General features: G+C 41.5%; 1 protein-coding gene across 1 annotated transcript in view; it reads right to left on the bottom strand.

Moving 5' to 3' along the window:
• Positions 1-16,057: 16,057 nt before the first annotated feature.
• The window catches only part of LOC142467903 (vomeronasal type-2 receptor 26-like), a 335,755-nt gene continuing 332,296 nt past the window's right edge, over positions 16,058-19,516 (bottom strand). The window contains exon 8 of the mRNA XM_075573868.1: positions 16,058-16,392. Within this exon, the coding sequence (XP_075429983.1) occupies positions 16,082-16,392 (311 nt within the window). The 3' untranslated portion in view covers positions 16,058-16,081. The remainder of the gene's footprint in view (positions 16,393-19,516) is intronic.

Here is a 19,516-nt window from a genome sequence, read left to right as displayed (position 1 = left end):
ACTCTGTCCTCTTACTCATTGCTCTGCAAAGCTTTCCTGTGACCCCTGTGTGTGCAGTGTCTATGCTTAGCTCCCTTGTTTGTTTCAGCACTTGTTCCTGTCCCTGCCCCTGTTTGGATTCCCTTGGCTTGAACTTGTGTACTGCTATGGATTTGATGACTCTGCTTTCTCCTGCCCTTGAACCTTGGCTTACGGACTTCACTACGCTGCTTTCTCCAACCCTTGAACACTGGCTTACGGACATCACTACGCTGCTCTCTCCAATCCTTGAACTCTGGCATACGGACATTACTCTCCGATCTCTGGCACCCCGGACACTGCAAGTATATGTTAACCCTTTCTTACCAGGCCCGGCAATGCATTACCACACTCCTGGCACGACCTCACTGCTGTGGGTTCGTGTTATACTTTTACCCACCTCAGTACTGGGGACTGGCCAGGTCTGTGGGCATACAGGCATTACACCCGAATTGCCAGTAGTTTCTAGAACGGGCAGAAGTTGCTTCCCGGTCTGCTAAGAGCATGCGCCAATCTGACACCTAAGCTGCTTAGGAAACCGGGCCCAACCTCTTACCTGGTGACAGCAAGACTGGGGTTTGACTATCAACTGTGAATAGCCCATACTTTGAACCAGCATCGGGTACTTAGTCATATCCCGGCCACCCTAACACCTAGGGTCTCTGAGGCTTTTCAAATCCGGGCTTCTCTAGACACTGAGGCACCAACTTAGCAGGTTGCCCTTTGAAGTACGGAGATGAAAAATATCTCAGCTCATTCAACCATAACATATGGGCATGTTAATGGATTCATTGCCATGCTGACAGTAAAGGGTTCCTGCCTTTACAATTAAACACCATTGAAACACAGTTTATTTTTTGGGTTCTTTATGTGCTACAAATATAAAACCCATATGTATGTTCATGGTACATGGGTAACTACCTGCACTCCAAAAATTAGTGTGCTAGGTCTTTCCTAGCGCAAGTTATCCACTTAATTGAAGGGGCTCTGTGATGTGGGTTTGACCTATAATTGTTTTGGGCTACAGCCGGCATACAATGTATTCGTGCTGGCTTGTTCGGTAACAAGAGGGATAATTAGTGTACCAAAAGCGCTAATATCTACTAATAATCATAAATTGTGAAATACAATAAAATAATTAATGGTGAAACATGAAAATATAATATAAACACCAATGAAATGTAACATACCATGTGATGGTCCTGTGAAATTGTCCAAAAGCAGCCTAAAAGTCTTCTTGGTGTCTAATGTCCAGTAATAGATATCAAACAAAAACAGACCTCTCTGGCGCTGAGGCTTAAAGAACGATGGATCTGGGATGGATTAAATCTGGATCTTATTGTTGATGAGAACCTCAGGAAAAGGAGACAAAAAATACATACACACTACCATAGTGCATTATCCGGAGAAAAAGATTGATAGCTAGGTACTGTATATCAGGCAAAGGATGACAATTTAATAAAAGTGAATACTAAAATACACTTGTATGCACGCATTACTTGCTCGCAAATGACAATAAAATGGTGATGACCTTGGTCACTACCGTGCAATACTCCTCCGCTGTGGGTAAAATTTGGAAACCTACTCACAACAAGTGGCTAGGTCTCAAGCCTTAATGTGGATAATGAGTGACGTCACCGGAGCAGCAGAACGGCAGCCGATTCGGAGGAGTTGACGCTACGAAACTGAGGTGCTGACAGAGGACACTACCCACAGATGGGAGAAGATCCATTGCATGTGATATTAGAACTTAAGTTACCAATGCAATCTATTATAGATTTAATTCATTCAATCAGGTGTTTCACATCTGTTTTATTGGTCAGTGGGAGGTTTAAATAGTTCCCTCCCATGACTTATCTTACACTACTTGAGAAAGGGCAGTGCAAGCCCGAAACGTGTGGGAGGAGATTGTTCTATTTTTGTTCGTCCTGAGTGTTCTTCTTTTTTAATGTAACTCTAATAAACTTCAGTTTTATTTCTATCTGGTGAGTCCCTGTGTTTTTGAAGAGGCTGCGGCATCGATCATTAATTTTTCCTCTGATGTTCCGGATCGAGCCTGCGCTGGGGAGTGACGTCATCCGTGTGCCCACGCATTGACACAAGGAGAGAGAGAGTGAGCGCCATGGACAAACGGAGGACTGCTGTATCGTGAGTATATTGCAACTCCAGGCTGATCCTGTCTTCCTGCATTATACTATATGGACATATTGTCACACAGCAGCAGTTTTACTCTCCAGTAACCTCTCCCTCGAATGCTCCTTTACCTCCCACTGTTACTATCGGCATATGCCATCAGGTACATTACCTTTGAGCTCTTCCATCGGTTTTTCTCTTCTTCAGCACCAGAGAGGTCTGTTTTTGTTTGATCGGTAGCCGCAGACACGCGCCACCAATTCACCTCAAGTGGATAACGAGACAGCCGGATATATTGTAGCAAGAAGGTACTTCAGCTAAACCGCAGAGCACTTATTCAATTGACTTTGCAGTTTCGACGTCTGTGGTCTAGAAAGTGATACCCATCTTTAAGGCAGCCACTTACTCACAGACACTCTTATTCAATTAATTCTTGGTTCAGCGCAAGAAGCTCCCCCTTGTGTTGCGACTACAATTTACACAGTTCACATTCATTCACATAACATTGTAGTTAGACTCTGAGCTACAAAACAGGGACAATAATGATAGGGTAGGGGAAAACATGGCATTCTGGTGACCATACAATTTAACCCCATCATTCCCAACAAGGTTTAGGGTTAACCAGCCGGTCATAATATCTTTATTATTGGCCTGGTTAACCCTCCACCATCGCAACCAACGAAGGAGTGGTCCAATTCTGCATAACTTTGGTAATCTTGGTAACTTGCATTTCTGCCAACTATTATATCAGCCAGGTTGATTTCTTCACCATTTTCTTCATCATCCTTGTTCCATTTTAGGGGACTGACCTGACCATTTGGACATGGATCTTTGTCTTCATCTGCCGTTAGTAATGGCATTGCCTGTTTAGAGGGTGTGAAGGAATTCTGCAATAAAGATTTACTGCAGGTGATACAGACATATAGGGGAATAAAATTGTCAAGGACACATCCCAGAGCATTCAGCAGTTTTGCTCCCAGGGAACCAACCCACCCGCTAATTCCCAAGGGATCCCATGGCTCTTCATCTTCCTGTCTGAGCTTATCCTTTATTTCCCCTATTTTATTCAACATTCTGGATCTGTCCACTATGATTTGAAATAAACACACAACACTGTTCCTTGATTAATGCACAAACTCCACACTTGGAGGCTAAAATATAATCTAAAGCCATTCTATTCTGTAAAACCATCATATGGATTTGTATCTGTTCTTGATTAAGTTTATCAATGGCAGAGGTTGTATGATTGATAACATCATCTAATACATCTGATAATGTATTGAGCCTGTTATATAGCAACCCAACCCCTACATCTGGAAATAAACTAGCCCAAAACTGTTCTTTCCATAAACTACTTTTCAGCCCTGGTTGTTTCTCTCTTGTTTCTGAGACGGGCTGACAGTAATTCTTTAGTGATTGTAAGAGCAGGGACCACTTTTCCTAAGTAGCAAGAGCCTGTCTATCCGCATGGCAGAACTCTGTAGGCTCACCTACCACAGAGCCAATAGACTCCGCGGGGTAAAGTATAATCTTTGCAAGCACTTTATAATATATTAATTAAAACTGTAATATTGTTCTGCACATATCCACAAACATGTTGTCTTTTTCACAAGGGGTTAAATGTAGGTTTCGCTTATCTCAGAGTGTACCAATGGACTTTGTGATGTTTGTGGGTGAGATGGTGCTTTCTGTAGTGTTACCTGGAACATGGTGATAGGTATCTGTGATGTTACAGACCACAGAAATATTAATATTGCTGACAAGGCTCCGCAGAGCATTCCCACTACAATTTTGTCATCTCTCTGCGGGTGATAATTTCGCAAGCCCAATGGTGCATACATCCTAAATTCTAACTTAAACACACTAAAGAATATTTAAAACTAGCTGATAGACCCGGCGAAGAAAATAATTGTTCGGATAAGACTGGGCCTTGCCTGGAGTCTAATTCTCTTTGGGGTTAGTGCTTCGGGATTTATTTTGCCCTCAAAATCCACTAACTTGAAAACCCTTTGTCTTTGTCAGATATTGTCTGTATTGTTGGCGGCACACTTTTCACATGTGCAGCATTTGTGGTGAGGAGTACTTTAAATGGTCCCTGCCACCTTGGATGTAGAGCGTTCTTGCATAGGAAATCTTTACCATTACCCCATCTCGAGTAGGTGCACTTTCAACTTTGACCTGAAACTTTGATCTGTGCCTAGAGAGACTCAAAAAATATATTAGTTGTATACAATACTTACTAATTGTTCTATTACCAATAACATGGTCCATAATTAGTTCCTTTGAACTACTGATTGTCATAAGTCATCCCGTAAATGTCTCATAGGGAGATAATTTATACCTAGGATTCAATTCCGGTATCAATTTCTTTACCAATGTCTTAGCATCCGCATATAGACAGGAGTATCCCCTATTAGCACCCCTCAAATTAAAACTAAGCAGCCAATGTGGACCTGACTTTGCTACAATCTAAGTTCCTAAGACTTGGTGCCCCAGCTATTGCCAAACTAATTGCTTCCTTTGTCAACTCTATTCTGTCTGCAGGCCATATTCCTAAGAACCGAAAAACTACCAGAGTTGTCCCAATCTTCAAAAATGGGGACAAAAACACTGTCTCAAACTACAGGCCAATCTCTCTTCTCCCAATACTATCCAAAGTAATGGAAAAATGTGTTCACTCCCAATTAACCGATTACTATACCAAGACAAATTTCCCTAGCAAATTCGAATCTGACTTTCACCCCCAAACACTCCACCGTAACTAACCTGCTAAAAGTTTGCAATTAAATCCAGTGTGGAATGGAGTTCAACTTTCCTGTCTTGCCTTCAAATACTTTCTGGGCAAGTTACCCATCTATCTGAACAAGCTCCTCACCCCTACCACATGCAGCAGTTATCATCTGAGATCTGATTCCAAAAGACTCTTCATGGTCCCAAGGCTCAGCAAGCAAAGTATCTGGCCGCTCCTCCTTCTCTTACCGTGCATCCCAAAACTGGAACAACCTACCGGAGATTCTCACATCCACCATCTGTTTAATTTATTTCAAAACCAAAGCTGTCTCACATTTCAATCTGGTCTGTAACTGTTACATATGCCCAAAATATATAGTATCCAAATTGTGCATGTATGTCCTGCACACAATGTTCACCCATGCAACCGCACCTGCAACCATTTACTACCTGTCATCTAACTCCATGCCCAGAACATACATGAAAACAAAAGTCAACTCCTAATGCACTACCTCCTGGTAAAATATTTTATCAATAAATAAATAGATACATTATCTACTAGGATGTTAGTTGCTTGATCTACAGCAGAATTAGATTTATATATATTATGCTGCGATTTTGACAATAACTACTGATTATAGTATTCAAAAATGGGATACCTTTGGAAAGAAAAATGGTTAAAAGTTATAAAATACATCACATATTCAGTTAATAGACAAATGATATTACATAGGATTCCACACTCATTTCTTGTACTATAATTTCTTTGTAAAGTGCCGAGCACACTTTCAGTGTTATACATTCAAATACACTCAAAATAATTCTATTTGATTAAAAAAAATATTTCAGATCATCCCAGGCGCTTAGCCAACTAACTTCTGGTCTTACTTCCAAAAGTTCTTGGGCTGAAAAGATAACAGATAACGGCTTTTCCGTATTATAGATATTAATTGCTGGATTGTAACATTAGCTCAGAATTTAAAATTGAGCTTTTTCTACGGCCCAAAAAATGTTTATGGCATCCCAAAAAATAAAAATAACGGGACAGTTGAAAGAAGAGGTCAGATAACTTATAAAACCGCAATAAATTCCTACAAGCGAATGCTGCTTTCCTCCACTCATTCCTCTGAACGCCTCTGGAGGAAATGTCATACTCTCGCAGACTACCTTCACTACAAAGGTATGCTATCCTATTTCAACTCTGCCCTCTCTCAAGCTAAACAAACCTACTCTTCTTCACTAATCAACACGCACAAGTCTAACCCACGCTGACACTTCTCTGTCTTTGACTCTCTACTCAAACCACCCTCAGCTGCCTCTTTTTCCTCCATCTTACCTCAAAACTTTACAGAATATTTTAAGGAATAGGTGGAATCCATAGTCAGAACATGTCTGTTTCCTCGTCGCATCCTACATCGCTTCCTACCTCTCCTCCTGCTTTCCTTGACTATTTTTCCACTGTCTCAGAGGAGGATGTGTCACTGTTGATCTCCTCTACTCCCTCTACCACTTGCTCTTGACCCCATTCCCTCCCATCTCCTAAAACCTCTTGGTCCTACTACAATCCCTATGCTCACACACATTTTTAATTTCTCCCTCTATTCTGATACCTTTCCATCCTCCTTCAAACATGCAATAGTTATACCATTACTCAAAAACAGCAAGATTGACCCAACCTGTGTTTCTAACTAGCGACCTATCATCCTCCTGCCATTTGCCTCTAAACTCCTTGAACGTCTTGTATTCTCTTGCTTGCTCCATTTAATCAACACCCATTCTCTTCTGCCCTGCTCACTCCATGGAAACAGCCTTCACTAAAATAACTGATGACCTCCATGCTGCCAAAGACAGAGGTCATTACACTTTGCTCATATTACTCGACCTCTCTGCAGCATTTGACATCGTGGACCACTCTCTTTTCATTAACATTCTCCATAAACTTGTTATTTGGAACAAAGCTCTATCCTGGATATACTCTTACCTCTCTCCTCTCTCTCCCTCTCTCCCTCTCACATTCAAAACGTTTCTAATACCTGTCGCTTTTTCCCCTGCAATATCACAAAGATATGCACATTCCTCTGTAGCTCGACTGCTAAAACTCAGATTCAAGCCCTCATTCTCTCCTGTCTTGATTACTGTAACCTTCTGCTGTCCGGCCTTCCTGCCTCTCACCTGTCTCCCCTACAATCTATCCTAAACGCTGCAGCCAGAATCACTTTACTCTTTACTAAATCCGTCTCCGCGTCTCACTTCCTGAAATCCCTCTCCTTGCTTCTGATCAAATCCCTCATCTGACACTCAATTCTCCTCCTCACTTTTAAAGCTTTACACTCTTCTGCCCCTGCTTAAATCTCAGCCCTAATTTCACGCTATGTACCATCCCAACTCTTGCGTTCTTCTCAAGGATGTCTTCTTTCTTCCCCCTTTGTATCTAAAGCCTTCTCCCGCCTGAAACCTTTCTCACTGACGGCCCCGCTCCTCTGGAATGCCCTTCCCCGTAATACGTGACTAGCACCCTCTCTATCCAACTTTAAGTCCCACCTTAAGACACAGTTTATAACTCCTCCCTCTACTCTGATACCTTTCCATCCTCCTTCAAACATTCAACAGTTATACCATTACTCAAAAACAGTAAGCTTGTCCCTCCATGTCTTTCTAACTATCGACCTGTCTCCTTCCTGCCTTTTGACTCTAAACTCTTTGAACGTCTTGTATTCTCTCGCTTGCTCCATTTTCTCAATACACATTCTCTTCTGCCCTGCTCACTCCATGGAAACAGCCCTCACTAAAATATCTCCAAAGATAATAAAATACCTCCAAAAGAAAAATTACAGTAATATTGTACTGTAATATACTGTATATTGTTGTTGTAATATACTATACAGTACAGTATACATTAAAGTACAATTACAGTAAATAGGATGGTTCACATAATGGTTCATTTAAATCAGTCCTTCAAAAAGGGATGTCTCCTTTTTTACTTGAAATTCACTTTGAATATGTATGGAGCAGTCATTCTCTCGCCAAATCCTCTCCAAGAAGGGCTTATCACACGTGCACATGCGTGTGTGAGAATGGCCTCAAGAAGTCTTTGTGACACAGTTACTGTAAACAAAGCGTCAATGATTTTCATGAATGACTCTTGGTGGGAGGTGTCAATAAGAAGTTTAAAATACCTTTGGCTTTAGGCTTTGTGTGTGTTTGTGTGTGTGTGGGGGGGGGGGGTGGGTGTGCTACTACTCACATTTTCAAGTTGCTTTGCAAGGCCGGGTGTGAATGCTGGATTATTAGCTCAAAGAAATCTTTTGAACAATTCATCAAAATGTTGTGACCTCCCCGCCACCCCCACCCCTCAAATAAAAATGACAAAAGAACTACAGAATGCAATACAGCCATTACGAAGAAGATTTAACTTGAAATTCCCTTTGAATGTGTGTGGAGGAGTCATTCTAGCAGTCATGCTACAGTAGCAGTGTGTGCAGGATTATTAGGTCAGTGAAATATTTTGAACAGTTCATCAACATTTTGTGACCCGCCGCACCCTCACCCCTCAAATAAAAGTTACAGTATACCACCTTATACAGTACAGTATACAGATAAAGCATCAAAAACATATAACATTTTACATAATTGTTTGTTAAAATCAGTTCTTCAATAAGGCCATGTCGAGAAAAAAACCGTTGAATGTTTATTTTTTTTATTTTTTTCCCCAATTTGAAAATTCACCTACTGTATACACATGCGCCTAAATGTGATGACACGCATATGCGTTTGAACAAGGTTCCAATGAGACATACACGCATTTGCCTAAATGTGACGACATACATATGCATTTCAACAAGGTTTTCCAATGAGACATAAATGCATGCGACTAATTGTGATGACACACATATGCGTTTCAAGAAGGTTCCAATAAGACATATGTACAGTACATGCATGCGCATAAAAACAGTATGAAAAGAAGAGCAAGCCTAGCAAAAGTATTGATTAATAAATAATATATAATACATATAGAAATGTGATGACATGCATATGCGTTTCAACAAGGTTCCAATTAGACATACTGTACACGCATGAGCGGAAAAAATGTTTTACATTCGGAAGAAGAAGCAATGTATTTTTGTATTACTTCTTTTCCCTTTATTATCCTGTATATGTGTCCTCATATTTTTAATCTGTGTATGGCTAAGGAGCCTCAGAAAGGACCATGTACACTATACAATATGAACTCGTAACGTTAATCTTCAAATTACAATTACACACACTTGCAGAACTGTACGGCAATAAAAGACAGGTTGAATTGCTGTTAGATTTTTAAGAAAACAACTCGTGATCGCCCACTTGAGTTTCTCGACGGTATTGCAGACAATGCTAAAATGCAATTTTCTGAACCTGATAGAAACCCGAGTCAACACGCGTCTAAGGCGGTACGGTTGGAAAAAATCACGCGCCATGACATGGGTATTCCAATGTATACACCGCATGAAGTCTTTGACTAATGGCCGCTGCAGCTGTATTAATATTTTTTCTAATCTATTAAATGTAATTTCAATATCTTCCTTATTTGAATATCTACTACATCATGTGTGATTGTAGATGTTTCTGTTTCTAATGTGCAACAAATCTTATCTAGATCTTCTATTATTAGGTGCATGAAATATAGTGTTCATTATAAACATTAATCAGCCAAGCTGCTAACACTAAAATGATAGACTGTGAAGTGAAAATTTAGTGTATGAAAAGCGCTAGTTAAATAATGTTAAATAATATGTGAATACTTCAAATAAATATAATTAACAGTTGTGACGGTAGGGGGTAAGCAGGCTCTCAAATAAAGGTTAAGCCTACTTTGTTTACCCCTGATCTGTGTATAAGGGTCCAAGAGAGTTAGCTCTTAGGCCCAGTAAGATTATATCCTTCCAATTTATTACCTGTAATAAAAGTATTTTTTGGTGTTTTTCCCTTTCCGGGCATGCAATGAAGCAGGGATTGCAAGGGTATGAGTTTCAAGGGGGGTTTTGCGGAGGAATTTTTGACAGAATGTTCCTAGGAGGTTGGGGTCCAGAGTTATTGGTTCCCCTATAAATGTACCCGGGAATCATGGAGAAGAGATTGGGGTGGATGATCCCCCAAAGGTGACGAGTGCCGCAGGTTCTGTAATCCAAAGGTATGTAGTACATTAATTTTGCAAATACATCCGGATACATGGGATTCACAGCAGTGGTGTAAATGAATGAACAAAGCCAAGTCAACACACTTGGACCACTAGTGTGGGAAATAGCCTAGCGATAAAGAAGGGATGACGGGGGAGGTCTCTCAACCAGGACCGGACCCCTGTATATAAAGTCTCGTATATGGCCAATTGACCTGGGGTGGCTCTGGTAGGAGTATTTGAAAATCATTTACTGCATCTTGTAGCTCTGTCCGGGTAGGCGTGCTCCTGGCTGTATAAACGAGCAGACGAACACCTCTCAATGAAGAGAGAAAATCAGCGGGCACTGCTGTGCAAAAATATATAAGGCTGGACTGTGCTGTTGTAGACATTTTTTCCTTTATTTAACCATAGACAAAAATGGATAAAAGAGGGGATGAGTGGAGTTCCCAGTGGGCTCATCCCCTCTTTTATCAATTTTTGTCAATGGTTAGATAAAGGAAATTGTTTCTACAATAGTACAGTCTTATATATTTTTGCACAGCAGTGCCCACTGATTTTCTCTCTTCATTGAGAGGTGTTTGTCTACCAGGGAATCATGAAGAAAAAAAACCAAAAAAAAAAACGAATGGCGAACAGCCAGGGAGCCAGGTGGTTACAAAAAAAGTACCTTTATTCAGTGCACGGTTGGAGACATATTCACCCCTTGGGGGACAAAAACAGGCACCTCCTATGCGTTTCGGACCGGTAGGTCCTTTATCAAGGAGTCTGGGATATGCAGGGATGAGGTACCTTATATACCTGTGCTGTTGTTAGGGTAATTGGACACATCTGCGCAATGTCGCGCGAAATGCCTATTGCGCATGTGCATGACGTCACACGAGGCACCGGTACACCACCCCTAAGGATTATGGGTACGGACCGCCCCCTGTTCCAGTCCGCGCATGCCCACATAAGGCATGAAGACAGAAGTTCCAGTACTGATCTCTGCTTCCAATTCCACCCATAGTGATGTCACTGCGGGTCGCGGATAGGCTAAGGCGCACCGCTACACCACCAATGATTATGATGAGTAGATGATGCGGCCCCCAATCGGAGACACCCCAGCAGGCATACACAAATGGACGTAATGGTACGCAAAGTGCTTAATAAAGCAAGAATGCTAAATATAACATGCACTGCGAGAGAACTAATAATAAGGGCAAATTCATAATCACTCCCAGTGAAAAAATAGAACCTCCTCGCTGCAAATCCCACAAATACAAAGACATTCAGCATATAAAAAACGGACTTCATATTCGGTCCACATCAATATCAAACGTCATAGTCAAAACACAACATACAACGTCTCCCGTAAAAAATACATACAGAAAATTAAAAACAAAGTTACACGATCTTAAGACCTTCTTATAGTCAGTCTTTTTCAATTGCCTCCAAGGGGAGGAAGAATCAATGAATCAACTATCTCAGTCTATTGCATAAAGTGTATTCGCTGATATCCATACATTTCAAAGCTAAATTAAAAATTCCAATAATTAATAATCAATTTAAACAGTAATAGATATCAACCATATTTGTTACTTTAGCTTAAGGCAACTGGAGTGGTTCAGAGTGACAGATGCCGCATATACTCTAAATCATGGATGCTCAATAGTATACCAAGTCCTGATACAACATGAACAACAAGATTGATACTACAATCCAACTCAGATAACAGTTTCATAATACTCTGGCACGATTTGTATGTTTAGGATTTTAAGAAATGGCCCAAATTCCATTCCATATTGAGACCGCAGGGGGTTCTGGTCTGGAGCATAAAGATCCAGTAAGCCTCCCTGCGGTCCAAAAGGTTGAGTAAATCCCCCCCTCTTTCTCTCAGAAAGACCTTTTCGATTCCTTGTACTTTTAACCCCTTGATACCACCTTTGGGGCAGTTTGAAAAATGTTTAGAGACCGGGTGGGATACATCTCCTTTTTTAATTAGTCTGACATGTTCAAGTATCCTATTCTTAAGAGATCTTGTTGTCCTCCCTACATAATTAATTCCACACCCGCAAGTTAGGAGGTAAATGGCATATTGTGTGTCACAGTTTATAAAAGATTTAATCGGAAATTCCTGATTGGATATAAAGCCCCCAAAATGTCGAGATGGAATCATAAATTGACAAATTTTACAACCTCCACATCTATACAAACCCTTTGTTACAAATTTTCTAATAGAGGGAGGTGAGGAAGCGACATAGCTAGGTGACACATAAGTGGCGATTGTTTTCGCTTTACGGTAAACAAAACGGGGGCCCTTTTTGACACAGTCTTTTAAACTCACATCCATTAGAAGGATGTTCCAGTGTTTGCGGATTATGTTCTGGACTCCCTGGCTACATTTGTTATATTGCGTGATCATAAGGGGAACCTCCTCATTTGTAATGTCATAACTCTTTTTCTTAGTAGACAAAACTGCTTCCTTAGGTGGACCACCCTGCCTTTGCTTAAGGAGATCCTCCCTATTCGTTGATGCCACTTCTTGGCGGGTATTGATTAAATTCCTCATGTTATACCCTCTTTGCTGGAAGCGGTGGCACAACTCCTCAGACTGACGGGAAAAGCCCTCTTCCATGGAGCAGTTCCTCCACAGTCTGAGAAATTGGCCCTTGGGGATACCTTTGATGACAGCAGGTGGGTGACAGCTGTCTGCTCTTAACAGCATATTCCTTGAATTTGGTTTTCTAAATGTCTCTGTTTGAATTTAGCCTTCAATATCAATGAACAGTCGGACGTCCAGATAGTCAATGTGGTGTGTGTTAATATTGTGAGTGAAAGCTAAATTTAAATGGTTACAATTAATATACTGAAAAAAATTGTGCAATGTGTCTAAATCCCCTTCCCAAATCATAATCAGGTCATCAATAAACCTTCTATAAAACGTGATATATTTCCGAAAAGGATTTGTGCTGGTGAAAATGAATAGTGACTCCCACCACCCCATAAATAAATTCGCATACACCGGTGCAAAGCTCGTGCCCATTGCTGTACCCTGTTGTTGTAAATAAAATTTGTGGTCAAATAAAAAATAATTGTGCGTGAGTAGTTTGTTGTTCATGTTGTATCAGGACTTGGTATACTATTGAGCATCCATGATTTAGAGTATATGCGGCATCTGTCACTCTAGACCACTCCAGTTGCCTTAAGCTAAAGTAACAAATATGGTTGATATCTATTACTGTTTAAATTGATTATTAATTATTGGAATTTTTAATTTAGCTTTGAAATGTATGGATATCAGCGAATACACTTTATGCAATAGACTGAGATAGATGATTCATTGATTCTTCCTCAACTTGGAGGCAATTGAAAAAGACTGACTATAAGAAGGTCTTAAGATCGTGTAACTTTGTTTTTAATTTTCTGTATGTATTTTTTACGAGAGACGTTGTATGTTGTGTTTTGACTATGACGTTTGATATTGATGTGGACCGAATATGAAGTCCGTTTTTTATATGCTGAATGTCTTTGTATTTGTGGGATTTGCAGCGAGGAGGTTCTATTTTTTCACTGGGAGTGTTTATGAATTCGCCCTTATTATTAGTTCGCTCGCAGTGCATGTTATATTTAGCATTCTTGCTTTATTAAGCACTTTGCGTACCATTACGTCCATTTGTGTATGGCTGCTGTGGTGTCTCCGATTGGGGGCTGCATCATCTACTCATCATAATCATTGGTGGTGTAGCGGTGCGCCTTAGCCTATCCGAGACCCGCAGTGACGTCACTATGGGCGGAATTGGAAGCAGAGATCAGTATTGGAACTTCTGTCTTCATGCCTTACGTGGGCATGCGCGGACTGGAACAGGGGGCGGTCCGTACCCATAATCCTTAGGGGTGGTGTACCGGCGCCCCGTAAGATGTCATGCGCATGCGCAATAGGCATTTCGCGCGACATTGCGCAGATGTGTCCAATTACCCTAACAACAGCACAGGTATTTAAGGTACCGCATCCCTGCTTATCCCAGACTCCTTGATAAAGGACCTACCGGTCCGAAACACGTAGGAGGTGCCTGTTTTTGTCCCCCAAGGGGTGAATATGTCTCCAACCGTGCACTGAATAAAGGTACTTTTTTCGTAACCACCTGGCTCCCTGGCTGTGTGCCATTCGTTTTTTCTTCTTGCTGCCTCTGGACTTCACTGTGGCTGGCACGCCAGCAATCACTCCTGGAGATGACGTGAGTGGGCTTCATGATTCAGACTGTTATAGTTGAGTACTGCTACAAATGTATTTTAGTCACTCACAGGTCTATTGTTTACCAACCCACTCCTGGTGTCTCCAGGGATAGTGCTACATTGTATTATATACTGGATGAAGTTGCCTGGGGTTTGAGCACCCTAATTTTTCTTACCTACCCGGGAATCATGCCTGATTCTCGGATACATATAGGCACATTGCCCCAGCAATACTTCCCCTTGAAAATGCAAGCGCGACTCACACCTAGGGTACCATGCTTCAGTTTAGCCCAGAAAGGTGAATGTAGCAAAGGAATGAATTGGTATCCCTGTAGCTGAGGCATACAGTGTTAATAATTGTATTACCATATGTATAAAAGTATTTATTTGTACTAGGTTAATGACGCAGCTAGTAATGGCTATGGTGACAGGCAGCACTTTAAGAGCCAACTAACTATAATGGTAGGAAGCTGAGATAATAAACTCTATGATGATGTATGGTATATATACTCAACGTGAATAGAATCCTAACACAACCCCAGAAGAAACTGACATACTGATGAAACACGTTGGCCTTTTTGAACAGTGGAGGCCACTATACTAACCCATATGGAATTCAGCACACTGACGTCAGAGGTCCAGGATAGTCTGCCAGTGAGAGGAGCAGACAGAGAAAATCACACGTGTGAGCGCAATGAACGGGCAGGGCGGACAGCTGATGAAATCGGAGTAGGGTTGGAGTGTGCCCCAAGTCGCAAGTATTTTATCTGGTAGTGATAGGACTTGTGAACAGGTGTCTGCCTTGTCGTGGCTGGCAAGCTTAACAACACTTTGGCCAAAGGGTTAAGCTAAATGACCCTTTTTCAATAGAATATATAAGTATTTTACTGTGTATTTTAGTCATGTTAGATGTAGCATTGGGCTTCTCTGTCATCTGTTGTATACATACTGTTGCGGCCGAGTTTATTCGAGCATTTGCCCGGTCTCGGCCGCGACAGTAACCGGGCGCGCGCCGGGGTGTCCCGAACGCGCGCCGAAGCCTCGGAGGAGCGGCCCTCCGATCGGGGCTTCTCCCTCGCCTCTCCGGGTCCGCCGGGCCCCCCGGAACCTCCCACCGCCGTCCCATAGATCACGGCACACCAGGGCTCCCTCGGGGAGCCCTGGGCATGCGCGCAGAGGGCGCAGGCACCCGATGAAGCGTGACCACGCATCGGTGACGCGCGGCACGCTGAGGGAGTGGGGCTAGCAAGTCGGGGCATCCCCTGGCTTGCGGAACTAGCCCTGCTCGAATAAATCGTGTCGCCTCTGTATGCCACGCTCAATAGCACTCCTTAGCTCAATACACTCAATAGCACGAGAGAGAGAGAGAGAGACGAGAACGAGAGAAACACAAGTGAGAGAGAGAAACACGAGAGAGAGACAGAGAAACACGAGAGAGAGACAGAGAAACACGAGAGAGAGAGAGAGAGAGAGAGAGAGAGAGAGAACCCATTGAATTTTATACTGTACCCATCAAAACATTCCTTTATTCAACATGTGAAGAAACACCTGTGGACACACCTCAAATATGCTCTCTTCCTTCTCTCTTTCATATCCATAACATTTCTCAGGATATATTTTCTCTGGTGAGATTCAAAGTTTAATTAACATTTAGGAAGTTTTATAAGGAATTTAAAAAAAGGCACTTTGGCTTTGTCAATTAGGATCAAACTTGTTAGGTTAAAAAATTCTTGCAAAGTTTTTAGAACTTTTTCCTTTTTTTTTTTTAGAAAGTTGACGCAATATAGCAATAGCAAATGTTTTCTAGTTTGTACAGTAGGTCTTTATTGCAGATTATCCATTTCTCTTCCCAAGCAAATGTGTTTTTGTGTTCATTTCAGGTCTAAACAAAATGATGTAGCATTTAGGAAGAAATATACAGCCTAAAAGTCCAGCGCTTGAAGTCAATATGGCAAAAATCTCTACAGACACAATATTTTTACCTTTGGTGCTCAGATAAGCTGGGATCATTGCAACCCAAACACTGCAAAATACCAGCATGCTGAAGGTGATGTACTTGGCCTCATTAAAACTGTCAGGTAAATTCCTAGCAAAGAAAGCTATAATAAAGCTCATGCCTGCCAGAATCCCCATAAAACCCAGAACTAAGTAAAAGGCAATATCTGAGCCTTCATTACATTGAATGATGATCTTTCCAGGATCAGAGTGCATGTTGAGCTCCTGAAATGGGGGAGAAATTGACAACCAACTAATGCAAATTGTGACTTGAATGGATGAGCACAAAAAGACAACTGAACTGGACAGTTTTACTCCCATCCATTTTCTCCATACATTTCCAGGTTTGGTTGCTTTAAAAGCAATGCAAATCATGATGGTCTTGGCCAGCACAGAAGAGACAGCTATGGAGAAGATAATTCCAAAAGAGGTTTGTCTCAGCATGCAGGTTATATCCACAGGACGACCAAGGAACAAGAACACACAGAGGAAGCTCAGCATGATGGAGACGAGGAGATTGAAGCTGGGACTCTGACTATTAGCTTTGACAATGGGAGTGTCCTGGAATTTAATAAAAACTCCCAATATCAGGGCAGTTATAAGACACAGGAGAACTGAGACAGATGAAAAGACTATGGCAATGATATCCTGTTTGTAAGATAGAAATTCAATCAGTCTGGGAATACACCAATCCTTCTTCTCATTGGGCCATTCATTGTCTGGGCATTTTAGGCAAATTTCACTGTCTGCAAAATTAACAAAAAAAAAAAGAAAAAACAGAACAAGAATAATTTGATATAGAAAATAAAAACAATACATAAAAACTACACTACAGGATAATAACCATAATTAAGATCTGCTACATGTACATGAATCTCAATTAGAAATGAAATGCAGAAGTATCAGCAAATACAATATACAAGGGCATATTACAAAGCAGCACCCTGCAGTAGGTCATGTTCTAATGCTGAAAGGCGCCTTCTGGCTCATTCACTTGAAACGGCAATAAGGAATCTTCCAGAGTCATAAGGTGTCTTATAGAATAGCACAACTTAGTAAACATGGGTCATATGTGTGACGACTCAGGAGATTCCTTCCCCTCCTTGTCCCTCTTCTCTCCCTGTCCTATCCCTGTCGTCTCACACTTCTCTCTCTACTCCTCCCCTCTCTCCCATTGGTATGCCCTCCTTTATAACCCCTGTCTGTCCACTTCTTCCCCGCTCTGCATAGTTCCTGTTTCCCTGTGTACCTGACCTATTCTGAGCTCTCTCTGTGTTCCTTTGTTTATCTGCTCCTGTGTTATCTTGGATTTCCCTGGCTTTGACCCCTTGTTGTCCTGGACTACTCTGCTCTCTGGTACCCCTCTGAACATTGCTACGCATACCACTACGCTTACCTCTGGCTTCCTAGGACCTGGTTTATACTCTGACTATTCTACCCTCTGGACTCCTGAACATTGGCACACGGACACGACTATTCTTTCGGACATCCCAAAGCGTTGCAAGTATACACTAACACTCTTCCAACAGGCCCAGCAACGCTATACCACACTCTGGGCTTGCTCCCACTGCTGTGGGTTTGTGGTATCGTACCGTTCCCACCTCAGTACTGGGGTCTTGCCAGGTCTGCGGGCATACAGGCGTGACACTATGTCATGGAATTGAAATAAAACATACAGTACCATACAAAACCAATGTGACTTTAATGTATTATTCAATATCTATACTGTATGTGTTGATCTTAATCCCCCAACCCAGAAGAATACTAATACAAATAAAGCCCTATTTATTCCTGTCAGTATTCCCTTACGTTCCAGGTCAAATGATCAAGTCCCCTTTGGAGAGTGAATGTTACAGACGAGCCAACGAGTAGTCTAAAACTTGCCTTAAACTTGCTTTAAACTAGCCAGTTTACATGCTGGGTACATGCTGGGTACATTTCAGTGAAATTTCAGCTGCAGCTAATGGCCCATCAGATTAACACAGTTTGAATGGGACTTTCAGGGCCCCCCGCTGTTAATCTGATGGGCCATTAGTCTGTCTGCAGAAATGTGTGAAATGTTGCAGCATGTACCCAGCATATGCCCAGCATGTATCCAGCATGTACCTGGGTCTTATTGGAGATTTCCCCAGGTTTGTTTTAGAATAATCATCGGCACTACAGTATATGTTGTATTTTCTCAATCTCTTGAGTCCATGCGCTGCTATGCATGTGGAATTGTTTTTTGAAAAATTAGGAGTGCATTGAATCAAACAAAACATTACTCAACTAAAATCACCGGCAGAAACTCAGAAAGAAAAATGGCTCCTCTTCTGCTGCACATTCTTTAGCCTTTAAAACATAATCTTTGTTGTATTTACATATAAACAAAAATGTAAGGAATAATTAGACAACCTATAAATAATACTAATAGTCAAAAATAACTAAAAATTTAGCAAGAATTTCCTCTGTACCATATTATCTAGTTTCCACAGTTGGAAAGTTATTGATCCAGCCAGTAAATCCCCCTTTGTGTATTTGGTAAACTGATGCCAATATTATATACTGAGTAGCAGACAGACTGTGTATCACGATGACATCAACTTTTATCAACACATTTATATTTCTGGGTACTTGATTGAACAGAACAAGTTGCAAAATAAATTGTGATTTATTTCCTTAATAGACAAACACACGACATCTGCAGAATACACTTAAAACCACACTCACTGGGATCAGGAAACGAAATAAATTGTCCTTGGAATGAAAGAAATGGTCCTTTGCTTGCCAGTGCAAGAAATGCAGCCTTGGTTTTAAAATTCCTGTGGTTATGTGGTTGTTAGCCCCTTCACTCCTGGACTGGTTGCTGCTGTACTGGAACAAAGTCTTGCATCTTTACATCATGGATTCAAATTCAGGAATCATCCTGGGAAATACCTGGGAGGCCACAGTTATAGACTGGCCAAAGCTATCTTTAACATGTGGATCCAATCCCCTCGTGGGAACAAAAAACCCCACGAATAGCCAAGTGACCCACAGTTCATAGGACCGGTCAAAAGGGCTGTCCGGTGGGCAGGGCGCATAGGTCAGGTTGACGCCCATGCAACTTAGCATACCTGGGCTACACCCATTTCTTGGGGCCACTAAATCTGATCTCTGACTTAGAGGTGTCACTAGCCTGACATCTGCTGTGCATCAGTAGGCCAGTATTGTATACATTATGGGCCTATGGGTCTTGTCATAATTGACACTCTTTTAGACAGGGGAACTCTAAATCTGTGGGAGCCTTTTGAG

Source organism: Ascaphus truei, chromosome 1, assembly GCF_040206685.1.
Source record: "Ascaphus truei isolate aAscTru1 chromosome 1, aAscTru1.hap1, whole genome shotgun sequence".
In the NCBI taxonomy this organism is placed as follows: Eukaryota; Metazoa; Chordata; class Amphibia; order Anura; family Ascaphidae; genus Ascaphus; species Ascaphus truei.
Note: the sequence above shows the minus strand (reverse complement) of the source record. Positions and strands in the feature narration are given on the sequence as shown.